The sequence below is a fragment of the Caretta caretta genome, chromosome 4 (assembly GCF_965140235.1).
Source record: "Caretta caretta isolate rCarCar2 chromosome 4, rCarCar1.hap1, whole genome shotgun sequence".
NCBI lineage: Eukaryota > Metazoa > Chordata > Testudines > Cheloniidae > Caretta > Caretta caretta.
Window position 1 is genome coordinate 50,321,936 of NC_134209.1, and position 26,730 is coordinate 50,348,665.

A 26,730-nucleotide genomic window follows, 5' to 3' on the forward strand; every position below is an offset into this window, starting at 1 on the left:
TGTCCTGTTCTTTTAAATACTTATATCATGGTAATCTCAATGTTGCAACAGCTGCCCTTCTTTCAATGTCCTTTATTCAATTACAAATGTTAAGAAACTTCCTCAGTAGCACTGGTAATTCTAGAGATCTTCAGACACCCTTTTCTAAACATTAAAAACTCAACAACACACAAGCCCTAACTGCATTCATGGTCACACTTTTATGTATCGGAGTGCCTTAGTTCTCCCTTAAAATTCCAAGAGACAAGAAGAGAAGCAATGTATAATCTAATATTTTTAATTTTATATACAGGAATATAATGTATGACAACTTTGTACATGAAATACATACAGTATTTAAACATTAAAATCAACCAGATAAGAATTTACATTAGCAATGAAACAGACTCATGTGCAGCCCAGTTAATACTTAGTTTTAATCTGTATTTTAATGGGGCATGATTTTAATAGTTTACAATCATATAAACATTTAAAAAGAAACTTTATAAAATAATTTACAGAAATCCTACCATCTACATAAAGCGGAAGTGTTTGTGTGTGTTGTGTGTGTGAATAACAAGGCAGTTGAATGACTTGTCTCAGCCTTTTAAGTAATAAAATAATTTAGAAGCAGTTCATGCAATATGGAAGCAAAAGAATGGAAGTTCCTTCAAGGTTTTCTGCTACCTTGGACATCTACTGAGCATCAAATGTGGACCATTGAACACATGATAATACAACTGCCAGATGCTGTTAGAAAGCACCAGGCTCAGTCTCTCCAGACAATTACTTATGGTAAACATAAATATACAAGTTGATATTTTTCTACACAGTACAAATACAGGTCACAACTTCTCAGCTGTGAAAGTAGTCAATCTGTTTTCTGAAAGTAGGATAATGTTCAGACTGGAGTTCCATATATTTCTATATACAAGGTCACTAACAGAACTTCCTTGTTTTCACCAGTTTGCTCTGATATTTGACTGAGTGTCCTCCATGCCCTATGACATAAACATCCAGCAAGTAGGACTTGCCAGGCTGCAGGCCTTTAATTGTCTCTGTGGTAACTGCTTTCTGTAGATTCTGGCTATGAAAATATTTACAGAGGACTTTTTCTGATTTCTTCCTTGTGTCTGGACCCAAACACTGGTTCTGTTCTCTTTTCTTTTGCTCTTCACTGTAATTGCCGTCCACTTCCTTTTTGTAGATGCAAAATTTGTTTCTTTCTTGTGTGCCTAGCCAGGCCACTGTGGCTGAAGAACATGTGCGAAGTTTATCAAAAGCTTTGATTCTTGTGTCTTCAGGAAGAGAAGGAAATGACTGCTTATTAGGTCTTGTAGTAGCTAAGATCTTCAACATGGAAGCACCTTTCTTACTTCCTTTCAGCCTAATTAGATATTTAGCTTTTGGTTTTCCTCTAAGTTGGAACTGACGGACCTCCTCAATATTTTGAGACAATAGAAGTTTGCCATCTCTTCTAATTTGGATCTGAACAGCATCCAGGCATGAATGAACAAAGAAGGTGACTTTTTGGTGTGACGAAACAGGAGCAAACCGTAGAAATTTGGCCCCCTTTCTCTTGATAAACACATCTGTAACTTTCCCATCTTTCAGTTCAACTGTCTTCTGTTTGGCTTCCTCTTTAGTTCTGGCAAAGGTGCCAACGTAGGCAGTGCTCATATTTGTGTTAACATTTACTGCAAACATGTCAAAGTAGTACTGTGTATCAGGTTTCAGATCAGACACTGTGAAAATGTTCTTGTTCCCAATGCAAATCTTCTGCAGGTCAACTCTTGGCTTCGAAGACATTTGGCGACTAAGCTTTGATGATGATTTTAAGAAGCTACGTTCTTTGCCAGAATTGTTGTCTGAAGGGAAGCCAAAATGAGCAAAGTCGAAGAGGCTGAAATCCAGGCCTGGTTTTGGAGCCATCATGAAGGCATCATCAGAACTGAGCTTGGCTTCAACAGCACAGAGGCTTTTGAAGTTGTGTTCTTTATTGATGACTATGCAATACTGAATTGGCTGTTTCAGTAAAGATGCTGTAGGGCTTGGTTTCCACGCCAATGTGACAGTTGTGCGTCCAAGAGAGGTGACATCAACTCTTGGATCATAAGGTAATTCGGGATAAGGCTGGTCTGACTCTGGAGTTGTCGTGGCATATACTTTAAAATGTGTATCCTTCTCAGTTGACAGCAGTTCTAATTGGTACAAACCAGATGGGGAACTCGGAGAGACAAAATATTCAACATCATTGCCTTTGTAAGAGAACAGCTCTGTGCCTTCTTCATTAATAATCTGTTGTTTCTGCTGCTCAAGTGGTTCTGGTTCACCTAGAATATGAACATAGACAAATGTTTGTTAGAAAATGTGTCAATATATGACGATATAGGAAAATTAAACTCTAATAACTACTTGTAAGTAAAATGTCAGAGCCAGATGAAACAGTTTCTGGAGCAGAGGATACTCCAATCATAAATAATGATCAGGCATAGGTGAAATCAATCCACTTTTGAGCAAGTAGTACTTGAGTCTTATTACACAGTGAAACTAATTTAGAGATCCTATTATTTACAAGTACAACAGAAATTGTATGGTATGTGATAATTTTTGAAGACTGATTCACTTTGTATTTAAAGACAGGTATTTAGTATTTAATGTGTCTACAAAAGGTTCTGGAAACCAAAAATCACAGCCTTTCTCTATAGAACAGCTACCGCCTGGAGAGAAGCCCCATATGCAAGCTTCCCCATATTATTACCCCACAACAGGTATGTTCTCAAAGGAACACCACTAGGGGTGAGAGGGAAGTGAGAGAACTCAAATCCATTTGGCACTGGTGAAACAGCTGATGGAATACTGTGTCCAGTTCTGGTGCCCACAATTCAGGAAGAATGTTGATAAACTGGAGAGAGTTCAGAGAAGAGCCACAAGAATGATTAAAGTAATAGACTTAAGGAGCTCAATCTATTTAGCTTAACAAAGAGATGGTTAAGGGGTGACTTGATTACAGTCTATAAGTGCCTATATGAGGAACAAATATTTGATAATGGGCTTTTCAGTCTAGCAGATAAAGTTGTAACACAATCCAGTGGCTAGAAGTTGAAGCTAGACAATTTCAGACTGGAAATAAATCATCTTTAACAGTGACAGTAAGTAATCATTGGAACAATTTACCAAGGATTCCGGTAGATTCTCCATCACTAACAATTTTTAAATGAAGATTGGATGTTTTTCCAAAAGGTATGCTCTAGGAATAATTTGGGGGAACTTTTATGGCCAGTGCTACACAGGAGGTCAGGGTGAGTGTTCAGAATGATGCAGTTTGTTAACAAATGAAATCGATATGGTATCAATAAGCAAAGTTTTACTTTATCATATTTCCATATATAATGAGATGTTTTATTTTCAAATATGCATACTCCCTCCTTCTGCTCTCCATTAGATTCCCTGGTCGTTTCTCTGCTTAGATTTATAACATACTTTCTGATCTGTTTATTCCTAGTTCTTTCTCTTGAAGCTCCCTTTAGATGAGACTAGTGTATCCCAATGTGTCAAACTCACCTGGAGGACTGACAGAGTCACCTTTTCCTTTACTTAACCCTAGGGGAGTGTATTGCTCTCTTTCACTCTCCATGTCACTAACTGTTGCCTGCCTTCTAAACTAATACAAGGTTGGGATTCATATTCAAACAGTAAGAGCTCAGACATCCTCTTAAATGTTACACACACCACACAACTGGGTGTATCACATCACTACTGATTTGGACAGACTTGAATCAGGTAGAGATGAAAGTCTCCCATTATCAATTCTCTGACCCATAAAGTCCCAGAATTATAGTTTTCACTAGTTTATTACCTGAACCTTCTCCACTGGCCTCTTCTGGAAGTTCCTGCAGGTTCAGCTTCCATTCCAAAGGAGCATCACATGGTGTTACGGTAACTGCTAAGGGAGTGTTGTCTTCTTCAACCACAAAGAAATACCTATGAAAGATTAACAAAAGTATAACATTAATAAACTATAATGTCAAGAAATAGCAGTTGACATTAAATTTTCTGGACTGGTGTTCATGGGGTAACTGAGACAAGAAAGGTGTAAATGAGGACAAATATGATGTTACCTACCACTTAAGATGAAAGCTCTTTGAGGCAAAGACCATCTCTTTGTCATGTGCTTGTACGGGTCTAGCACAATGGGACCCTCTAGGCATATATAAAATCACACACACACACACACCTGCCTCTTTCTTTCTGGCATATTAAAGTGCTTTTATTAACTGTTTGAGGTATACCAAATACCATGAAGTCCATGTAAACAGTTCTTGCTTTACCCCCAGAGTGAGTGAAAATACTTTGCGCTTTCAAATGAACAATCAAATTTTGCTTTTATTTTATACTGCTTTTCATAGATATCATTACATAAGAAAAAAGGCAAACTGGAAAACACAAATCCTTGAAAAGCAATGTTTTCTGTTTTGTATATTATCAGCTCTAGACTCTGATGGTTTTACACTACAACAATTTTTACTTGGAGATGAAATCCAGCCCTCACTCAAGTCACTGACAAAACTCCTATAGATTTGATTTCACACTTGATGTGTTCCTTCAATGTCCTTTCAGACCAACTGAAAATTTATTTTCTCCATACTTAATTCAAAGCGGGGTGTCAAAATATCAAAAAGTGTTCACTCAACCCTTTATTTGTGGTTGGTTAAATATTATATATATTCCTGGACTTATTTGGGGTTTATTGGTTGGTTGGTTGGTTGGTTTTTTTGTTTTGTTTTTCAGTTGGATATGACTAGTTCTCTTCAATTTACCACATTGTTTGTTTAATCCATTCAGTACTGTAAAGTAAAATTAATACTCTGTTTTCCATAGATCAGAGAGAGAATTCCATTAGCGATCGTTGTTATTTTTTGTTTTATTTTTGGTGGGGCGATTGGGGTTGTTTTGTGTGTATTTGGGTCTCAGTAAAAGTATATGAAAATGGGGTGGTAGAAGACTCCCTACAGAATTGGTTTCCTTTTATTCCCCCCTGCCCGACTTGGTTTGTGGCTTCACTTCAAGAAAATTTTGTGGTTTGTGTGGCCTCTGGACTCCCACAGAAAGTGAAAATAAATTGAATGGGGTTGGGGTTCAGCCTGGGTCAGTGTGACCTACTGAGACTGAAACAGTTATATTTTGAGGCAAGAAGCGAATATTTGTATTTTTCATATTTGGATCTAAAAATCAATTCTAACAAATCCAAAACAAATATAAATATTAAGTTCCACATACAACCCTATACATTATACTAGTCAACATACCTTTTAGGTGTATCTCTGAACAGAAAGCTGCTAATTTCTGCTCCATCTGGTATTACTGATGAATCATGGAAAAATGCTTTGTCCCGTATCTGCATCTGGAAAAGTTCCTCATCTCTGGTAGGCAACTTCTGTGTCCTGGAGTAGAGCGGGAGCAGCAGCAAGAACACAAACCAATGGAGCAAGAGCATCCTACAGCAACGAAAGGGATTCATGTCTGATGAATTCTAAATGACAAGTACACAAGTAACTGCTACTTTTTGATACACAGTATTATTGTTTCATTTTAATTGTATGGCTTTATTATTATGCATATATATCTAATCAGAAAAGATGAGATTTTGATAAAGCAATATTTTTCTCATGACTTTGGGTCAGATTCTTAGGCCGTGTAAGCTGCCGTGTAAGCTGGTGTTGCACCTTACACCAATTTGTCCCAGCTGAGGACCTGGCCCTTTAGACCTACTGTGTTCTTAAGCAAATCATATTTAAAATAAATGGTACCAGAAGATGTAGATGTTTTCCAAAGCTGTAAAGAAAAGTATTTATTTTTAGTGAGGATACAAAGGGAAGGGTCTAGTCTATTCCTGATATGCACTTACAACACCAATGGCAGTAGTTACACATGTGCTTTATATTTCAGGGGAGCCTTCAGTTCACGTGGATAACTATACAAGCATTAGTAATATAGATGGTAAGGAACACTCTGACGAGAGGGGCTGACTAAAAGTATCTACACAGAATTTTTTTCCATCTCCAACTTCTATGAAATTGAGCCCACCCACTGATTTCAAAATGAGTCCATTGTCTGGTATTTTTCTCTCTTTCTACTCGTTAACAGTGAGCAAAGCCTTCTACATATTTTTGTAGATCTATAATTTGATGTTTTGCCACAATGAAATATAACTTGCTGGACCTGGGAGCGAGCACTGACACAGGGCAGATAGACGTTATGTCGACTTCACTTTCCTTAGATTTTGGTTGGACTCCCAGCAATCCTTTTGACAAGTAAGTATTTCCAGTCAAATTACCCTTTATAAAAATAGTATATTAGGAAAATATGAAATATTATCCCATATACATTCAAAGCACATTGATATTAGCATGCAATTCAGCTGTGCTTAATTCTTGGGCCTGATGGGAATTCCAAAACACAAAGGCAAAGAATCCTTTACAAATTAGGCACAATAATTCATCACACCAGACTTTCATTATTATGTCTACAACTAGGTCAGTAATGACTATCCCTAGATATACAGTGGGATAGAATTAAATTCTCCATTCAGTACAGTACATGATCTAATATGCCATAGATTTGGTACAGAAAAATAAAAAAAGAAGAACAGCCTGATTACAAGAAGAGTAGAGGGCATTTAAATTATATTTTGATAAAAGTTACAAAATTAGTTGAGAGATTTCTAGGCTGCTGCCTAAACCATGTGTATTTCAGTGAGTTTGGGAAACCAGTTTGTACTGTCATTTTTATTTTACTTTCCTTGCTATTACTAAGGCTATGTATATGCGTTTATAATATTCTTCTATTCTGCAGGGTAGGTTGATTATATCTTTATAACACACATTTTCTTCTTTAGATCAAATCTTACAAAGTTTTTTTACCCCTACTTGACCATTCTCTGACAGCTTGTGTGAAATATCAAACCCATGGTTCCTTGAGAAGCAGCATGTGTCTTTTCAGTCATAAGAAACTGCTCTTCCCCTTCAACTTCTTTATGAAAATATAAACACCCAGCCCCAATGGGAGCACCAGCAAGCCTCCTCCTTCCCACTCCAGGGGATGGCCTACTGCAAGCTCCCAAAGAACAGCAGCAGCCAGCAAGGAGCTGAATGCAGGTCCCTGCCAGCCAGTGTACGCCCTTCTCTCTCACCCCCCATTCCCTGTTCTCTTCCATTGGACCCTCAGCAGAGACTACCAAAGACACAAGATCCCGAGGGTTCCCCCTCACTCCCTTCCACATTATGGAGCCCCAGCAGGGTCTCCATCTTCTCTCTTCTGGGGGCCAGTCTACCAAAGGCTCCATTTCCCTCTGAAGAGTGGTAGCAGGCAACAGAGGAGGCAACTGCCAGCCTCTCTCATCTCCCTCCACACAGACCTTTGGTAGAACTTGCTTAGGGACATTGGGTCCCAACAGCTCTCTCCTCTCTACTCCCGCCACATGGAGCACAAGCAAGGCCTCATCCTCTTTTTGATCTTCACCTTCTCCAATGCTGCCCTGAGAACAGCTTCAGAGATCTTCTCTCTGGGATATAGTCAGCTCCCCTTTCATACATAGCAAGAACTACAGATTGCTTCAGTTCTCATAGAAACTGATACTATTCTTTTTCCCATTAAATTGCCACATCTACCTATAATATCATTGCCATTTAATTGCTCCTTCCATCCACATTGTTCTTTTAAACTTTCTACCTTCATGTACCCTCTTGTTCTTTGCATCTTCCTTTCCTCTTCTGTTCCCTGGGTTTCACTCCAACTCTCCTGCCTACCATCCTCTCCCACTCCTACATTCCAGTTCAACTCCTTACCCTTATCGCTGCACTTCCCCACAAGTGGAAGGCCTGGATAGAAGGGAAGTTAAGGGGAGGGAGAAAATATTATAGAATAAAACCCAAATTTATAAAAAGATCAGACACATCCAGATGCCTCCATAGCAAACCCAACCAATCCCATCATCATCTGATGAATTTTAGTCTTGTCATCCCTTGCAAATAAGTCCTCTACTCCTCATTGTGTTGTCTTCCCTCTGCATGTTCTTTTTCCCTAAAGCTAGGGCCAGAACACTCCACCACCCGTGGGAAAATCCATAGGAAAGAGACTTGAAGGAAAGAAAATGGAGTGAGGTTCATCTCACAGAGTTGCATATTCTTCCTTCAGAAGGACGGTTCATCTTGGTATGGTCTCAAGGCCCCTTTCAGAGCACCCGGAAAAAAGGTTAGAATCCACCAAAGCACGTTTAAGAAGCTGCACATTACTCTCACCACACCCTTTCTATGAAAAGCCGTCACTGTATTAGGCATGGTTATTTTTCAGCTGCACACTCTGGGTAGGTTGCCCCCTTATTTATTCTGTGATAGCCTCACAATAGTAACATGCCCTCACGATGGTGGGGTTCTGGGACCACAATTCCCTTGCAGAGCTTACAATACAGCGTATGTATCACTTGTAGTATTTTATAATGCATGTTTTCTTCTTCTTCACAGATTTTTAATTGCATTGTTATTGTGCTGCAGTGTGCTAAGCACTTTGGTAGGTAAAAGACATGGGTGCTTTATTTAAGAAAATGTCATTACTGTTTACAGTTAAGGCTAAGATTTTTGTCACAGTTATTTTTAGTAAAAGTCAGGGACAGATCATGGGCAATAACCAAAAATTCACGGAAGTCTGTGACCTGTCCCTGACTTTAATTAAAAATAAGTATGAGAAAATAGGGAGGGAGGAAGGTCCAGCACCCACTGCTGCTGGGGCTCCAGGGTTCCCCACCCCATGGTGACTGAGAGCATGGGGTCCCCCCTGCCACCAGCAGCAGCTTGGAGCTGTGGGGTCTGCCCATGGTGGCTGGGAGCTGCGGGGTCCTTCACCTGCCACCCGCGCTGGCTGGGAGCTGCAGGATCCCCCTGCTGGCAGTAGCTTGGAGCTGTGGGAGTCTCTGCTGCACATGGCAGCTGGGAGCTGCAGGGAGCCCCCACCCTCCGCAGTGGCGGCTCGGGGCTTCAGGGTCCCCCCTATCCCCCACAGCAGCTGGGAGTTGCAGAGGGCCCTGCCTGCTGACAGCTGCAGCCCTACTGCCCCGGGGTCGACGCAAAAATATCATGGAGGTTTCTGGAAGTCACAAATTCCATGACTTCCATGACCTCTGGGACAAAATCTTAGCCTTGTTTATAGACAAATCATGATTCAGTCTCTCCAAAACTTTCATCCTAACTTGCTCCTATTTTCTTGAATTCAGATTGAATCATTTATACTTATCAGCAAAGCTAATGACATTTGACACATTGGAAGCAAAGATCGTGAATCAAAATATTTGCAGACTCGAATCACCAAAGTCAGCAGAAAACTCCTTCCTTATATCATGTAGGATGAGTTCTGGGTGTAACGAAACACTTTGTTTATTGATGTTTCAAGTACTATCCTCAGCCAATGGGGAGAAGAATTCTGACTTAACCAGAACAATTTCAGCAGATGATGGTAAGGTAAGAAATGCTGACAGTTTCTGAATACAGCATCCTCTAAATGAACCCCCTGTTATCCCAATACTGTATATTCTCAGTGTCAGCTCCAATGCAATTTAACCTTTATTAAAATAAACTACTTTTGATTATAGGATTAGCTAGACTAAGCTTCACTTCTTAAATTATTTCACCAGATAATCCACTTTGAAGACCTTTGTGGATGGGTTGTCAATATTAACAACTAGAGAGGTAGAAAAGATCCAGTTTTACCTTCATTTTCTGTATCTAATTATCAAAGTATTCCTTGGATTAAAAACAACACTACAGATATGTTGGGTTCAGTTGTGTAGTGCTTATTCAGTCATGACACCTAATGAAGTCAATGGGAATTTTACCTGAGTGAGGAAGACAGCACTGGCCTGCTCCATATCTTTTAGAATTGTAAATGAAAAATGAATTCCCTTGCCTTGATACTTAAAGGTGAGTAGTGATTTTAGGTACCTTCATTTTCAAATACCCAACCGGAGGTACTTTAAAGGGGATTAATTTTCATGGACAACACTTTCTGAAACAGGACCCAGAAAAATGGAGGCATTCAAAATCACCATTTGGTTTGAAAATTTAAGCCACTAGTTTTGCACAATCCTTTCACACTAAACCTAATTAACAGAATTTTCTACAACAGAGCAGTTACATTTTGGCATAGGCTGAGTTACACCATGTACAGATTACTCACACAACATATGCATTGTGACAGTAAATCCTTCTAATTTTATCCCCTTTTAACTACATTTTTGGTCAGATTCATCACTGGCATAATGTAGGTGAAACTCCATTGATTTTGATGACATCTCTCTTAAAATTCATTTACTGCTTGAGAGTGCGTAATTATTGCCAAACCACCTCACCCCCACTTCTTGGAAACATTCAACCAAGAATGTTTTTATTTGTTCTGTGTAACCAGGTCAGAGTCTGGTTTATTTTTAGAACACATGTACAAGAAGAGGCCTAAACTTTGCTACTCTGAAACCGTACAACTATCTGAAATATGTTGTGTGACTTCTTGTTCTCCTGGCTGTGCCACCTCCTAAATACCTTTTATTCCCTTTTCTGCAGGTTTATCTTGGTTACTTTTTGGTTAGTTGGTTTTTAAAGCAAGAGTCAATATTTTATTGATATATTCCTGATGACTGGAAGGATTCGCGTGTTGTTTATCACTGATTTTAAGCAAAAGCTAGAGTAGACAATCCTAAGTAAAATAATAAACACAGTTTTCCTTCTCTAGGATTGCAAAAGTGCCCTCTAATGGCCCATCTTTACCTCTCTTCTCCCCACCCTCCTCCCCAGCTCTCTCTCCAGCTGAGAGTCTGAATCTGGATGTGAATGTGATGCTTGGTTGCCTCTGTGACTCTGATCTCTAATTCTGGATATTTAGAACTGGAAGACAGGAGATTAGGATACATGGCTTGTGCTGCTGATCCTCAGCAGGGCAAATGCTGACGTGGTGTTTTCCGCTAACTTCAAAAAAGAAAGGGGACCACTTGTCACTCTTACAATGCCATAACTCCAATCTTCCTAATTTACAAAGCAAAGAAGAAAAATATTGAGAAGCAAGCACAAGTAGCTCACTGAAGGACAAGAAAAAGAAGTCACCATTTGAATGACAGAGACAGATATACAGAAAGAACACACAGGCTAAAAAGAGCACTACCGCTGAAAAAATTAACAGCTTTTAAAACAGTTTGAATATTCACTCATTCTAATAGAAATACAACACCTGGCTACACAGTGTAATGGGCTAAATGAATATGCTTCTAAACAGTTATCTAAATATACCAATAGATGCATACTATTAATTTGTGAATTCAACATTGCAAACAAAACAGCTTACAGGCCACAATGGCAGGCACCTTTTGATGGATAGACAGATAGAATACTGTTCCTTCAAAAATACCATAATAAATGAATATTGTATGACACATTGTGTATTATTATGAACAAAAACACACACACATGAAAATTATATAGGTTAAACCTGATCATCTAGTTTGTGATTATCCATAACTCATGTCTGTCTCCTGAATGCAAAATTCATACACAAACAATCTCATTTATCCAAAACTCCAATTACATAAATATTTTGGATGGTCTTCAAACCATTTATATAATTGCAATTTACCTATATATTTAGGGCTCAAAAAGTGAATACAAACATCTGGATAATTTGTATTTTTAAAGTAGAGCAGGAAGGGAAGAATGATGGGAGAAATCAGTCTCTATGTTTGGATCTGGATTAGATTTAGGTTTGTTTAGCTTGTGTTTTGAATTTGTGTTTGAGGCCAAACTAGATTAGAGTTTAGGTCCAACGGCAACAAAACCATACAAGATATTCTCACAAAATATTGAGCCAAAATGGTAGTATTCTTGCAGGATCAGCAGGTAGTAAGAAATGTCTACATGTTGGGCTGCATCTGAACCAAATCCAAAAATAGACTCCACCAGGTTTTGGTCAAACCTGGAAACAAAACCTTAGGGGTAGTAGTTTCCAGTATATGGAGACTTCTCCCAAAATTCAGGGTGCATGTTTCATATTTTAGCTTCCAGCTTGAGCCCATCCAGCTTTCAGGTCTATGGAATTTCTTTTGTGAAAGCCAGGGGTTATCCCTAAATTAGTTATAGCATCACATTGTCTTTCCCGACAACACACATACTGATTTAGATTAGAGCTGGTTGAAAAAAGGAACACATTTTGCACTGTAATTTGTGAACAAATTGTCCCTTTTTTCATCTAAAAATTTTGAATTTCAAAATTTTCAGACAGATCTAAACTACATGCTTATTTGCAAATAAAACATCATTCACTGAGCAGAATGAATTAAAAAAAAACTTATTAAAACTCACTAATCTACCGAGGATGGTAAGAGATGTGATATTAATTATGTTATCCTTAGCATTCTGGATTTTCACAAGTCTCTTATGAAACTTGCTTGCTTGTGATTCCATTTTGCTTTGCTGTTTATGGTCAGAGCAAAGGTGAAAATAAATACTTTTAAAAAGATTTCCTTACACATCCACTGCATACACACACAGGTCTGTATATAGACAAATATACACACTATTCTCCTACAAGATAGCACGAATATTAGATTGACCAATAGAGATTTGCCAAACAAATTGCATTGATCATAAATTGTAATACACAAATTATTCACAAAACCATCATCAAATGCCTTATCTATGGAAAATATTTCCTTTATTCCCCAACTGTCTGCAGGTCACAGAGTCCTGTAAGAGATTTACAATAACAAAAAAGGATCTGGGTTTACTTGAAGCAAATGCATCTGGAATAAATAAAACCTAATGTTTAATTACAAGGAGTGGAAAGTGCATGATTGTAATTTAGTGAGGATAATTTCAAGGCACAGACTGCAACAGAGGTTTCTGTGTTGTGTTTCTTTTCTTTTTATTGTATGAATGGTTAACTTTTTTTTAATCTATGTCCTATTTTTAAAATTGAGGGCATTCATTTTTCCTTTGTGTTAACCATGCCACGTCTGACAATAAATCTGTAGAATCAGATTTAACTGTGAAGAGAACATAGCCTTGGAAAATAGAAGGACATGCTATGTCTGCTCTGACTTATTATAGGAACGCTAGTGTTAAGGTTTTCAAGCTTTTCCATTATAAACCCCTATTTTTCAGGGTTTTATAACTCACCTGCAAAAAATTTCTCAGAGAACAATACAAAGTCTCAGCTACAGAGCATTTTTTTAAAATTATTTATCAGATTTGGTTGAAATGTATTTGGCTATTAGTATATAAGGGGGAAAAATGGACAGTTTGTATTTTCAAATTACTTGAGGAAGGGTTACTTGTTTCTCCAGCAAGTATCTGTCTTTTTTTAAAGTTGAACTTTGCATATTTAGGGCTGATCCTCCTAGTGCTCAGGGTCTTGTGAAAGGTGCTCAGCAAACACCCTCTCCCTCCTCCCCCCGCACTCCATTCACATGGACTATTGAAGAAAGTGCTTGGCACCTTTCAGAATCTGTCCCTTTGTTCAGAAGTATAGATTAGAAAGAGAAACAAAGGAAACCAGCTATGAGGGCACGCACACTATTTACTTTTCTCAGAAGATTTTTAATACACATAGTGAGTGTGCTTGTGCAACACAGTGTCCAGATTAACATCCGATCTTTCATTGGTGTGACAGACTATAACTGTGGGGGAAAGAGCATTTATGCACTATTGTTTCCATAATCCGTGGTTTAAAACTCCCTAAATCCAGACTGACAAAATGGACTATAATGGCCCCTTTGAAGCTTTTAGGGTCCATCATGTCAACCATCTGTGGATTAAGAAACCTTCTCTGGCAGTTCAAATTTAAACCTTGTTTTTCTTTTGCTGTAAGTGTTGTTTTAACAAAGGGAATCACAGTAGCATGCAAAAGAAAAATCTGTGGAAAAATAAAAATACAATAAAGGTCAGGTTTATATTTTCAATTGATTGAACAGCACGAGAGACGTGAATTGCAACAAATGAGGTATGTTACCTGCAAAGTGATGAGATTTTGTTATAGTAATATTCAGGAAATGTCTCAGTGTAGGCATGGTGAAAAGAAAAATAAAAATACTCATGGAAATATAGAACCGAAAATATCAAACGTTATAAGGAGTATTTTGTTTTCTAAATGAAGATTTATATTTCCACTTTTCATATGATTACAATAGCTTATGACTGCTGTGGAGTTGCCATTCTGGAGCAGACCACTGGTCCAGCTAGTCTGATGCTACAGAGAGAGATGAACCCGCACATTTCGGCCTCTACATACTGCCATCAAAAGCGAAAGGCTAGAGCTCTGGGAAGGTAAATTGTGAGGAAAGACATCACACACACACACTTCCTGATTCTCCTCTCATTCACACTAATTTTACAGTGGTGTGACTCAGTGGAGTCACTTCTGGTTTACACTGGTGAAAGTGAAAGGAGAATCTGGCCTCCTGTTTAGCAATAATCCCTTTGCAAACCCACACAGCACTGCAATTATGAATTGGCTTTTTTGTATAGCTTTCTGTGGAGAGAATCTAATTCCCTGGAGGAATTAGAGCACTTGTGTTTCATGTCACTGTAGCAAAAATGATGAGCACCTGCTCATTGCTAGTCTCCAATGCAGCCTAGGATTTCACTTTGCAGACTAGATAAAAGTTGGTCCAACTGTTACCATCATATTCACTCACCCTGCGAAAACCTTACAAAAGTTTTCAACATCTCTTTAAAACAATTTAAAAAAAATCAAAGCTCATTACCTCCCCTGACCGCCTTCATTACCTCCCTCTTCCATGTCAAATACTGATCTCACAATGCTTCTTAGAGGTCTGATCCAAAGCCCATTGAAGTTAATGGGGGGTCTTTCCATTGACTTAAATGGGCTTTGGATCAAACCCTAAACTACTTATGTATTATGGGAGTAAGCTAACTAGATAATAAATGCTGCTGCTACATTTCTACATCACATCCTTCATTGGAAGATCTCAAGGTGTTTTACTAAGGAGAGGAAATATTATCCCCATTATACAGATAGGCAAACTGGGGCACACAGTATAGAAACTTGGCCAAGGACACATTGCACATCAGGAATAGAATCTAAGTCTTCTGGCACCCAATCCTTTTCTGTAATCATTAGATATTACTGTTCCCTAGCCCAAGTTAGTTAGACCTTAAGCATTACTTTAGCACAGTTTATGTTACTCTCTAGATAGATTTTTCAGCAACAGTAATAACAGGTTAGAGCTATGGATACATGATTACAAGTTACAAATAGCACAAATATTATTGTTTTTAGTACCAAGTTTGTCACTATTATTATAGAAGCACAGATATGGGCAGTTCTGAATGATGATGGGACCAAATGCCTTTGCAGAAAACCTGGACTGTCAACGGTGACTATGTTTAGAATGGTCTGAAGTTAGCGTGAAAAGCCAAACAGAGATTTGGGGGAGTTAACAGGACCGACACTTCTTGTTGAATGCCATTATCAGTCTTTTGGGATTTGTGACTGGAGGTAAGAGGGATCTTCAGAAAGTGCTCCACATAAAGAAACAAACAACAACCTGTGTAAACTAGCAACTATAGTTACTTGAACCATGTTTAGTAGCCTTGGAGCACTTGCTTGCTGAGCCTTGGCAGCTGCCAGCAGCTGAGGAGGTTGTTTATAGAAGAGGGAGAAAATAAAAGGACTGAGTACCACAGGGAGTTATGAGAGAGAGAGAGAGAGAGAGAGAGAGCACACTGAAGCACTGAGAGTGACTCCAGGTTAACTCTAACAAATGTATTTGGGCATAAGCTTTCGTGAGCTACAGCTCATTTCGTCGGATGCATGCAGTGGAAAATACAGTAGGAAGATATATATACACAGAGAACATGAAAAAATGGGTGTTGCCATACCAATTGTAACCAGACCAATTAATTAAGGTGGGCTATTATCAGCAGGAGAAAACCCCCCCACCTTTTGTAGTGATAATCAGGATGGCCCATTCCAAACAGTTGACAAGAAGGTGGGAGTAACAGTGGGGGGGGGGGGAATGAGCATGGGCAAATTGTTTTTACTTTGTGTAATGCCCCATCCATTCCCAGTCTTTATTCAAGCCTAATTTAATGGTGTCCAGTTTGCAAATCAATTCCAATTCTGCAGTTTCTCGTTGGAGTCTGTTTTTGAAGTTTTTTTGTTTGGAGAATTGCCACTTTTAGGTCTGAAATTGAGCGACCAGGGAGGCTGAAGTTTTCTCCGACTGGTTTTTGAATATTATAATTATTGATCTCTGATTTGTGTCCATTTATTCTTTTGCATACAGATTGTCCGGTTTGGCCAATGTACATGGCAGAGGGGCATTGCTGGCACATGATGGCATATATCACATTGGTAGATGTGCAGGTGAATGAGCCTCTGATGGTGTGGCTGATGTGATTAGGCCCTGTGATGGTGTCCCTTGAATAGATATGTGGACACAGTTGGCAATGGGCTTTGTTGCAAGGATAGGTTCCTGGGTTAGTGTTTTTGTTGTGTGGTTGCTGGTGAGTATTTGCTTCAGGTTGGGGGAGGGCTGTCTGTAAGCGAGGACTGGCCTGTCTCCCAAGATCTGTGAGAGTGATGGGTCACCCTACAGGATAGGTTGTAGATCCTTGATGATGCACTGGAGAGGTTTTAGTTGGGGGCTGAAGGTGATGGCTAGTGGCGTTCTGTTACTTTTCTTGTTGGGCCTGTCCTGGAGTAGGTGACTTCTGGGTATTCTTCTGGCTCTGTCAAACTGTTTCTTCACTTCAGCAAGTAGGTATTGTAGTTTTAAGAATGCTTGATAGAGGTCTTGTAGGTGTTTGTCTCTGACTGAGGGATTGGAGCAAATGCATTTTTTTCTCCTGCTGATAATAGCCCACCTTAATTAATTGGTCTGGTTACAATTGGTATGGAAGCACCCATTTTTTCACATTCTCTGTGTATATATATTTTTCCTACTGTATTTTCCACTGCATGCATCCAATGAAGTGGGTTTTATCCCATGAAAGCTTATGCCCAAATAAATTTGTTAGTCTCTAAGGTGCCACAAGTACTACTCATTTTTTTTGCTGCTACAGACTAACACGGCGACCACTCCCCTCTCCACGGTTCCTCAGATGTTCTTGTCAACTGCTGGAAATGACCCACCTTGAGTATCACTACAAAAGGTTTTCTTCCCCCCCCCACACACATCCACCCGCTCTCCTGCTGGTATTAGCTCATCTTAAGTGATCACTCTCCTTACAGTGTGTATGGTAACACCCATTGTTTCATGTTCTCTGTGTATATAAATCTCCCCAGTGTATTTTCCACTGAATGCATCCGATGAAGTGAGCTGTAGCTCACGAAAGCTTATGCTCAAATAAATTTGTTTGTCTCTAAGGTGCCTCAAGTACTCCTTTTCTTTCTGAAACCAGGTTAACTCTATGATTTACACGGCCCAAAGCAGGAGCAGGGCACAAAGGCAGGGGAGGGCAGGGCCAATCTGGTTGTGAATTACCTCTGCATCTCATCCTGTTGCAAAAGAGGCTGAGTCTACAAAGGTGTGAGTAACATCAGGAATGCTTGTCTTGTGCATAGTAGTTGTGAGTGCAGTGAAACTCCTGACATTTTTATATTACTTTTTGGTGGGTTACAGAGGTAGGGAGAGGTTGTTCCACTATTTTATGAAGAGTCTGCAAAGCACACAAAGGCTATTTCTCCCTCCTTTCTTAATTGTTTTCCTTGAATAGCTACTCAAATTTCTCATTTGTAATTTTACAATACCTTGCATTTGTGGTTATTGTTTCTCAGTGGTTGACAAGTGGTTCCTGTCTAAGAGATAACAACTACTAGGACAAACGTCCAGAACACCCAGCGTGGTAACAACAACAGCTCACTTAATAGCCATCTCTCAGCTGTAAGAGCAAAGCAGCAGGACAGTAGCCTTTGTAGTGGCCCATACCACATTGCACGAATCCAGTAGGCTACTCCCTGCTTCCATGGTAATTAACCCAGTGACTGAAATGCAAGTGAAGCAGTGTCCTGTATGGGTGGCTTGTTTATGGCTCTCACATGAATTCTTGTCCTTTGGAATAGTGAACTAGCCATGGAGCACGATGGAAAAACTTTAACAGACAACCGTCTCTGAATATATCTGTAAAGTGGAGCTACTGGCTTTTTGTTAATTCTGGAAGGCTCAGTAGTTTATTAAGTAGTTGGGCGCAAGGGGAGACTATTTAATTTTGGAAAAAATATTTAAATTTGTAATTTTGCCTGTTTTACTGTTTTCTGCATTGCACCTGCCTTATTTTTGGATATATATGAATTGTATGAGCCAGATCCTCAGCTATGCTAATTTACTTTAGCTGAGAGTCAGGACCTCTTTTTACTGGGCACATTAATAGAAATTATAGAGCTGGATTACAGAAGTTTTGTATTTCTAATTCAGCCATTTACCAGAATCCAAAATTGCAAAATCTAATCTGACTTTGAATTTATAAGCCTAATTTTGGCTCATCTCTAACATTATATACCTTGAACTCCACAGGCATGAGAGTATCTCTACTAGTCCTTACTGAAGTAATATGGGACCAAATGCTATGCCTGATGGTTTAATTATTTGCTTCTTATTGTTATTAGTTACAAATTCTGTCTCTAATTTTCCCTAGCTATAAAATGGATTGTTGTTAGGAGGACTGTATTAGAGCATTATGAAATGGGAAAGTGTTATGTAAGTGCTAAGAATATTAACAACTATTTACATGTCTCTACCAATGCTTTCAGCACTGAAGAGATGGAATGGTCCATTCTTTATACACTCAGACATCATCCACAGTTACAGAAACAAAGAATTTTCATGACTCTGTCAAGGTCAATAAACCCTAAATTGATTCCCATCACTCCTGAAAAATATCACACTCTTGGCCATACAGCTTTTCGTCCTTAGGTGCAGCTGCAGCTGAAATCATTGCGAGTTCTAAAAAGAACAGGAGTACTTGTGGCACCTTAGAGACTAACAAATTTATTTGGGCATAAGCTTTCGTGGGCTAAAACCCACTTCATCAGATGCATGCTGATGAACATGAAACAAGAGCACAGCGTGGTCCTTAACTTACAATTATGCCCATAATATAAATTAAACTGTTAGCCCTGCAATTTCTTCTCTGAATGTTTGTTGTAGATTAAGTTCTCTATAGCTTCGCTGGGAGATTCTTTGCATTATTTGTTTTGTTCATTGATATGTACATCTGGAAAAAAAACCCACCTCAAAACCGAACCATGCATCCCCATCTGGACTAGAGAGAGAGAGAGAGAAGGTCTTGCATAGCTTTACTTGCGCTCATAGCCCTTGCTCATCGTCTTCAGCATTACTCACACAGGGCTCCATTCACATGCGTAGTCTCACTGACGTCAATAGGGCTAGTCACATGAGTGAACCTTGCAGGTTTGGACCTACTGTCTGTTTCACCATTGATAACTTTTTTCCTATAAGTGTCTCTATTGAGTCTAGATGGGGATGATTGTTTTGTTTTTAGGTTTTTTTCCCCAGTTGTGCTGACAATTATGTTTTCCCTGGCAATTATTATTTGTATTACCCAAACACCTAGGAATCCAGTTGTCATGTTTTCTGCTATAATTGCTTTGCCACAGGACAAAAGAGCTTGCAATAGCTATGAACATTAATGTCCTCTTTGTCAATGCAAATTATCAGCGTCTACAGTAATTTTATATCATTCTATTAACGATGCATCAGCAGGATTACAAAATAATACTAGAAACAAAGCATTTTAGCTGTGGGAACAGACTACCCACCCCATGGAGGGAGGGATAGCTCAGTGGTTTGAGCATTGGCCTGCTAAACCCAGGGTTGTGGGTTCAATCCTTGAGGGGGCCATTTGGGTCAAAAATTGGGGATTGGTCCTGCTTTGAGCAGGGGGTTGGACTAGATGACCTCCTGAGGTCCCTTCCAACCCTGATATTCTATGATACCCTACTCCACCAACTTCTAATGTTTCTGAGGTTCTCTTGTTTTCCCAGTAGGGAAATGTTGAAACATTAGACATTCAAAGTCTTGGCCATGTTGTGTGTGGGTTGTGAATCCTAAAATGTATGGAACTGGTGCTCACTGCCTAGTCACTCTGTACAGGGGAGAGAAAAACAACAAGCACCTCTTGGTCATCTAAAGGGGGAGCTCAGCCCCCAAAAGAGTGCCCTGATATTATTCCCACAGCTACTCCCCAGACATGGAGTATTCCAAGCTCCTGTACTGTCCGAAAAGTCAGTGTGTTATCAGGAAAAACAGATGTGCTCACTTCCCAGAGGACAATGACCTGCATACCACACTCCCAGAGGTAGTATGTCTGGCAACGGAGTGTGCTCTTAAGTAGCTAGAAGGAGGCAGCTTCATTCCATGCTTCCAGGACCAAGAATCCAGGCAGCAGAAAAGGTACTAGTCTCCATATGGTGAAACTGTGCCCAAAGAGCAAACCCTGAAACTCCACCCACATAGATCAGTCTGCATTCAGAGTTCTAACTTGAGGGTGAGTGGAAGAACACAGCTGAGAGTGCTAGACCAAACAGTGTGATATTCATATTAACCCTGCATATGCCATTGTGCTCTTTTCCTTTCTTAGGTTGCTTAGTTTAGTTTTACATCTTTTGAACCCATCCTATTTTCCCCGTGAGCTCCTTCAGTATCAGCACAATTTCGATATAGTGAGTAGCTGGAGGGAAATTTCCTATGTAAGCATCTGTGGCCCCTTCTGAAGTTTGAACCACCGCTGTCAAGCCCAGACCTGCCCATGACGATTTCACTGGCTGCACACACTGTTTTGGTGGAATAACATCCTTTCCTCTGTGCTCCTTCCTAGGTAGAAGTATAAGTAGGGGCAATTATGTCCTTTGACTTTAAGATGCTGTAACTTTCCTTCCAGAGTCATTTTAGGACTAGAACCATATAAGAGTGACATGGGAGGGAACATATTTGAGGCTTGAGTACATTGACCAAGTCACTGTGATGCTTTTTGATTTATGGGTGTCTGTTTTCGAAACAGCTCTAGTCATGTACTTACTGTGAGATCAAGCTGCAAAAACTCTGCTGAGACTGAAAAGACTTCTGGTCTAAACATGAGTGCTAAGGGGTATTCAAAACTGTCATGGTCAAATACAGAGATGTGATAGTGGGTTTCAAAATCAGATTGTCAAGGGGATAGATATCAGCTTCACTCTGCTGCTGGTCTAGTGTTTATTTGTCCAGCCTTGCAGGTGAAAGGTTAGTTCTTTATGTGATTACTCTAAACAAAAGCAGAAGGAACACATACAGGCAGATAGATAGGTCAGACTGTTCTGCGTGAATGGTCATGGAAATAATTTGGAAATCTTCAGACCTTCTATATGTTTACCATACCACCTCCTCATCTGTGAGCTTTAACACTGCTTTAAAAAAAAGAGAGAGAGAGAGAATGAAAATAGTTTCTGGAAGAGAGGCTTTAATTAGTTCAAAGTTCAGGATGTTCATGCTTCTAGCAAAGACGGGGGATTTTGAGGACATATGTAGAGACTAGGCAGTGGGAGATCTGCCTCAGTTCTTTCTTGTCTTGCATTATTATTTCCGGATTAAGATATGGTTGGTATGTGTGTCAAGGGAATTTCAAATTTCCAGAAGCAGAAGATGTGATGAGAGTTGTGATGAGGGCCAAAGGCCTGCCTCAGAAGGATGTTATGAGGCTTAGCTAATGTTTGTGAAGCACTTTGAAATCCTTGGATGAAAGTTACTAATCAACACAAATTATTGTTTTATCGTTAATGTGGGTATTGTAAAATTAAAGAGGGGACTTAGTTACTGCTGTCCATTATTGTAACCAGACATGAAGATTCAGAAACCTGCCTAAATGTTTTTTCACTATCAGGAAAAGGCTTAGTGATAGTTTTATCACTATCAGGCTGCCGATGATAGGATTTCAGGGTCTATTAATGTTACATTTGTCAGAATGTAAAGTCCATCCTACCAAATAGAGAAAGATTTAATAAATGGTCTGTTTGTTATTTTTTAATTTAGGACTAAAAACCTAACTAGAAAAGAACCTGATTCTGGTCTCAGTTATCATATGAATGCGTTACCATAATGTGACTTCAGTGGATTACTGTTAATTTACACTGATGATAATAAGGTCAGAATCAGACCCCAAATACCTCCAAGAACTTCAAGTCAATTTTTGTTCCTGAGATGACTGTTGTACATTTTGAGCCCAAGCCCCTCCTTCTATCTATACACATATGAGTCTGACTCAGGTCGGCAAGCTCTCAGGCCTGGGTCCTAGCACTTTGTTAGCGAGTAGGTTAGAGCCTGGATCCTGCTGTGACTTGGGTCCAAGCCCTGTCATTTTGCAGTGTAGATGCAGCTCGAGCTACAGACGAGAGTCAGAAGGTCTGCCTCATGCACTATGGACATATCAGCATGACTATGGAACCCAGATGAAGCAATTGTAAACTTAGATTTATAATTCAGTGTGGACACTCAAGCATGGGCCTGGAAACACCGACTTCACAAGCTCAGATCTCACGGGCCCCAGGCACAGTGTGCAGAGTACACATACCCTTAGAGGTTTAACAATATCATACACAATTCTGAATCACTGAGTGAGAATAAAATTTAAAGATTGAGTGAGAATAAGTTTCCAGGAAAGCATATTTACTGCCCACTGTATATACATGCTGTAATACAGGGAGTTAAGAACTTTGAGAGCTTTCTATCGAAACAGGCAGTTGTCCGAATTTTTTTGGAAATGTTATTGTACTGCTTTGTTATTTTTGACTGAAAGTTTGAAAATGTTTCTTTTTCTTAAACTGATATGCTTCTTTTACAGAGTCTGCTCTCAGACATTCCATCTCAAATATTCCATGTTTTCAAGGAACATGTGATATTTTGGATTAAAATGCCTGATTATTCCATATGTTAAATTAAGTAAAACAAAAACAAACAAACAAACAAAACAAAACAAAAACCCACCAAAGTATAGTGCCAAATTCTGTTTGTTTTATTCATGCAAGGTGAAATATACTTAGTTTTAATATGGTAATTTTTAAAAACTTCTTAACAACAAATCCTCCTTAACTTTAGAATAAATGTTTTAATTGACTAACATAAAATCTTTCTTATGAAATTAGAAGTTCAATATCCCATGTGCTTATACATTTTTTATTCATTATATCCCACTGGTGAAAAAGCAGACAGAGAGAGTTCTTCCCCAAATAAATACAAGTCACTATTAGTCCTAAAACCTATACTCACGCACATAATTTCTACTCAAGAGCATAATCCCATGAGAATTGAGCCGAGTTTTAGGAGCCAATTCCCCATTTCAGGGATAATTATTTTCTTTTACCCTATGTTTTGTTAGAGGAACAGAACTAGTGTAGAATAGGAACCTTTATGTCTGTTTCCTTTTGTTTCCCTTTGCATCCTAACCCCCACTGGCAGTTCTAAGATACTTGGCTTTCTTAAACAATCATCATCACCCCAATCTGTAAACAGTTTCTCTCAGTATTTTGAAATCCAGGAACCTGATGCAAATTAAATTTAGAACGGCTGAATATAAACAAATTAGTAGTAAATATACTTGATCTAAACAAAAAAGCAAAGTGCTCTCAACCTCACGCCATCATGGAAATTTTGGAAAATGAGGCAGTCTATTTAATTCTTGTTGATCTGTGCAAAGAACCTGGGAATCTGTTACACCCTATTAGTATGTGTGACTCATTTAACTATTAAAGTTATAGAAGAGGAAACAGTTTCTTTAACACTGTTCTTTTGGCAGCGATGAGTTTAAAATGGAAGAAGATTAAGAGTATCAAACTTTGAGCCTAATAAAATTATAACGTTCTTTAAAGTTATTTTTTTGAAAGAAGTAATAATATACTTAATTAAGAAGACAACGATTCATGGTAGAAGTGTCAGTTTCATTAGTGTGTCACATTGTAAGTGTCTGAGGGTCATACTTAGAAGGGCACTCATATCCGGGACCAGTGGTGAGGGGAATGAAGTGGAAGAAATAAATTATTGCCTTCTGTTTTTCAGATTTCCAGGTGTTGTGGGCTAGCGCTACTGCTTCTGATCTCTGCCATAATGCAGACAAACAAACACACACACACACATCTCCTCAATTACTGGATTCCACTATCCAAAAAACAGGGTGGTATAATTTGTCATACAGTAAAACTTTGATTACCAGAACCTCAGTTTTCACAATCTCATGTATCCTTCAACAGACTATTAATTACACTGAAAATTATCTCAGTTATCTGAATGTATTCAGTGTACCCATGAGCTGCAGAAAATGAAAGTCATAGTGGGTATCTGTTAAGTATAGTCTACAGTAACATTTAGTGTTAGACAATACAAATGATGTTTTCAAGCTATTAGCTAATACTGGATTTGTATTACATATTAACACATTTTTGTTTTATCAGAATACTTAACAGAGGTCCAGATTCTTAGCTAGTGTAAATTGGTATATATCTATTGACTTTAATGGAGCTATGCTGATTTATACACACTGAGGATCCATCCCATAAAACACTTCAGTTCTCGCTCAAAAAAGAAGTATCGGATTTCACACCTGTTTCCTTAAACATGCATTTTGAAGCTCAGAAAGTTACTTTGAAAAATACGATGTTGTCCCTGGCAAGAACTTTGTGCTTTTGACATACCTCACACATGACCTGCCCACAAGAGTACAATCAAAGCCATCTATGTAGCTCATATTAATTTCTTTTGGTTACATTTCACTACAGTGTGCTAAAACATTGATTCTTCTACAGTCCAGTGAGTGAACTAACAAAGCTATAGTTAAGTAATTAATCCTAAAATAACCAAATTATTTTTGTATTTACTCTTGTTCTTTACAGATTTCAGAGTAACTGCATACCTCCTAGAATTTCATTTATTTTTATCTTTTAAAATGTTCTTATTGAGTTTTCATTTATTTCTCTAACTCATTCCCCAAATTAAGGGGCAAATACTTCCCCCCCATTCAAGTTTTCAAAAATAAAACATCTCCTCAGCCTTCAGAGTTCTTTCTAACATCATTAGTTTATTTTGATAGTTTCTTTCTGAGACAAGCATTATTTATTTCACCTTGTAAAGCATCTGCATATAGAAGATATTTCTGTTTTGTAAGAGCTAAACATTGTTGTCAGGGAGTTTCAAAGAAAAGTGCATTTGGGGAAATATAGCATTTATAAACATTAAATACACGGGACTTGATTCTCTTCTAGTCTTACTTACATAGATGTAAAAATAAGGTAACTCTATGGACTTGAATGGAGTTACTCCTGATTTACACTGATGTAAGAGAAAGGAGAATATTTTCTTTTTTCATTTAAAAGAAGGCACACTAAAAGATATTGAAATGTACAATTTAAAAGTACTTTGACTTGAAGTATCAGCTTCGCCTCGTTTGTAAGCATTACGTCATATTTATAGTGAATGCATTATATTATACACCCCTTATTCCAACTGTATATTACTTTTGTGTAATTAAATAAAAACTATACATCTCAAGAATATTCTTAGGCATTTCTGCTGTTTACAAGCATATTTGTTCATAAAATGCACACGCTCTATCCTTTATTTCAATCCCACTCTGCTCTTTCTGTTAATCAAGCCGTGAAAGCTAAAAAAAAATATGCAAATACTTTCTTTTATTTTAAATATTAGTGTTTGAAAAGGCAGTCCAAAGAACCTACCTACTGTTCCGCATTAATTAAGTTTTCTATGTATTGAACAATGTTAAATGTGCTTTTTCCATTAGATGACCCATAATGGAGAAAAGGTGCCAAGTTAGCAAAAATGTGTGGAAACACTAAATCTATACTGTATCCACTGGCATAAATTACCTCTTGAAAAGAAATTTGAAGAATGAGTGAAAAGATAAATACATGCATAGCAAAACAAACGCAGATTCTGAAAAATAAGATATTGAGGGAAGACTGACATTGCCCCTTGAAAACAGTGATGTAATGGTTTTATGCTTTTATTATTAATGTAAAGTTTAATGACTTCAAAATGAATGCAAAGTCAAACAAGGCTTGTTATTCCCCTAAAAATCTTTACTGTAACAGAAGCCAGTACCCAGATGTTCTGTGGTTAAATCTGTCGCTTCATTGCATAAAAAGTACCACATACAGTGAAACACATTACTGGCTCTCCTTTATCCAAATCTGGTCAGATTTTTGGATTGTTTTTCTAGCAATCTTTTAAACTGACATGAGAGGCATAAAAGGTGGTCTCTTACAGATCTGTATGATGCCATCTTGAAATGTAACCACTTGCAGAAATGAACTGGGCTTTCATTTAGTAAACTGTTATTAAGGTCCTTTCAAAACAAAGTACAGAAGAAAAAGCATAGCTCTGAGTGTAATAAATTTAATTCAAACTAAACAAAACAAAAAAGACTAAGGACATAGTGGGAGACAAATTGAGCTTAAACACACCACTCTGCCTTTATAATTTTGGAGCTTGAACCTGAAAGACTTTAGGCATCCTCTACTCGTACTGCCCTAAATGGGAGTTGCTGTTCAGCACCTTGCAGGATTAGACCCTTTAGTAAATTAATACTCAGAGATCTGACTCTGTCTAATCCTGAACCTCCAATGGAGCAGATATGAGAATCTGAAGCACCTTTTAAAACACTGGAAATAGGGCAGATAAGATCCACAGTCTTATCCTGG

The 26,730-nt window shown here is 38.5% G+C and overlaps 1 protein-coding gene across 1 annotated transcript in view; it reads right to left on the reverse strand.

Annotated features, from left to right (window-relative positions):
• Positions 1–261: 261 nt before the first annotated feature.
• The window catches only part of NDNF (neuron derived neurotrophic factor), a 31,422-nt gene continuing 4,953 nt past the window's right edge, over positions 262–26,730 (reverse strand). Inside the window, exons 2-4 of the mRNA XM_048847610.2 lie at positions 5,289–5,477; positions 3,839–3,963; positions 262–2,312 (exon numbers count right to left, since the gene is read on the reverse strand). Of these exons, the coding sequence (XP_048703567.1) occupies positions 919–2,312; positions 3,839–3,963; positions 5,289–5,476 (1,707 nt within the window). The 5' untranslated portion in view covers position 5,477 and the 3' untranslated portion in view covers positions 262–918. The remainder of the gene's footprint in view (positions 2,313–3,838; positions 3,964–5,288; positions 5,478–26,730) is intronic.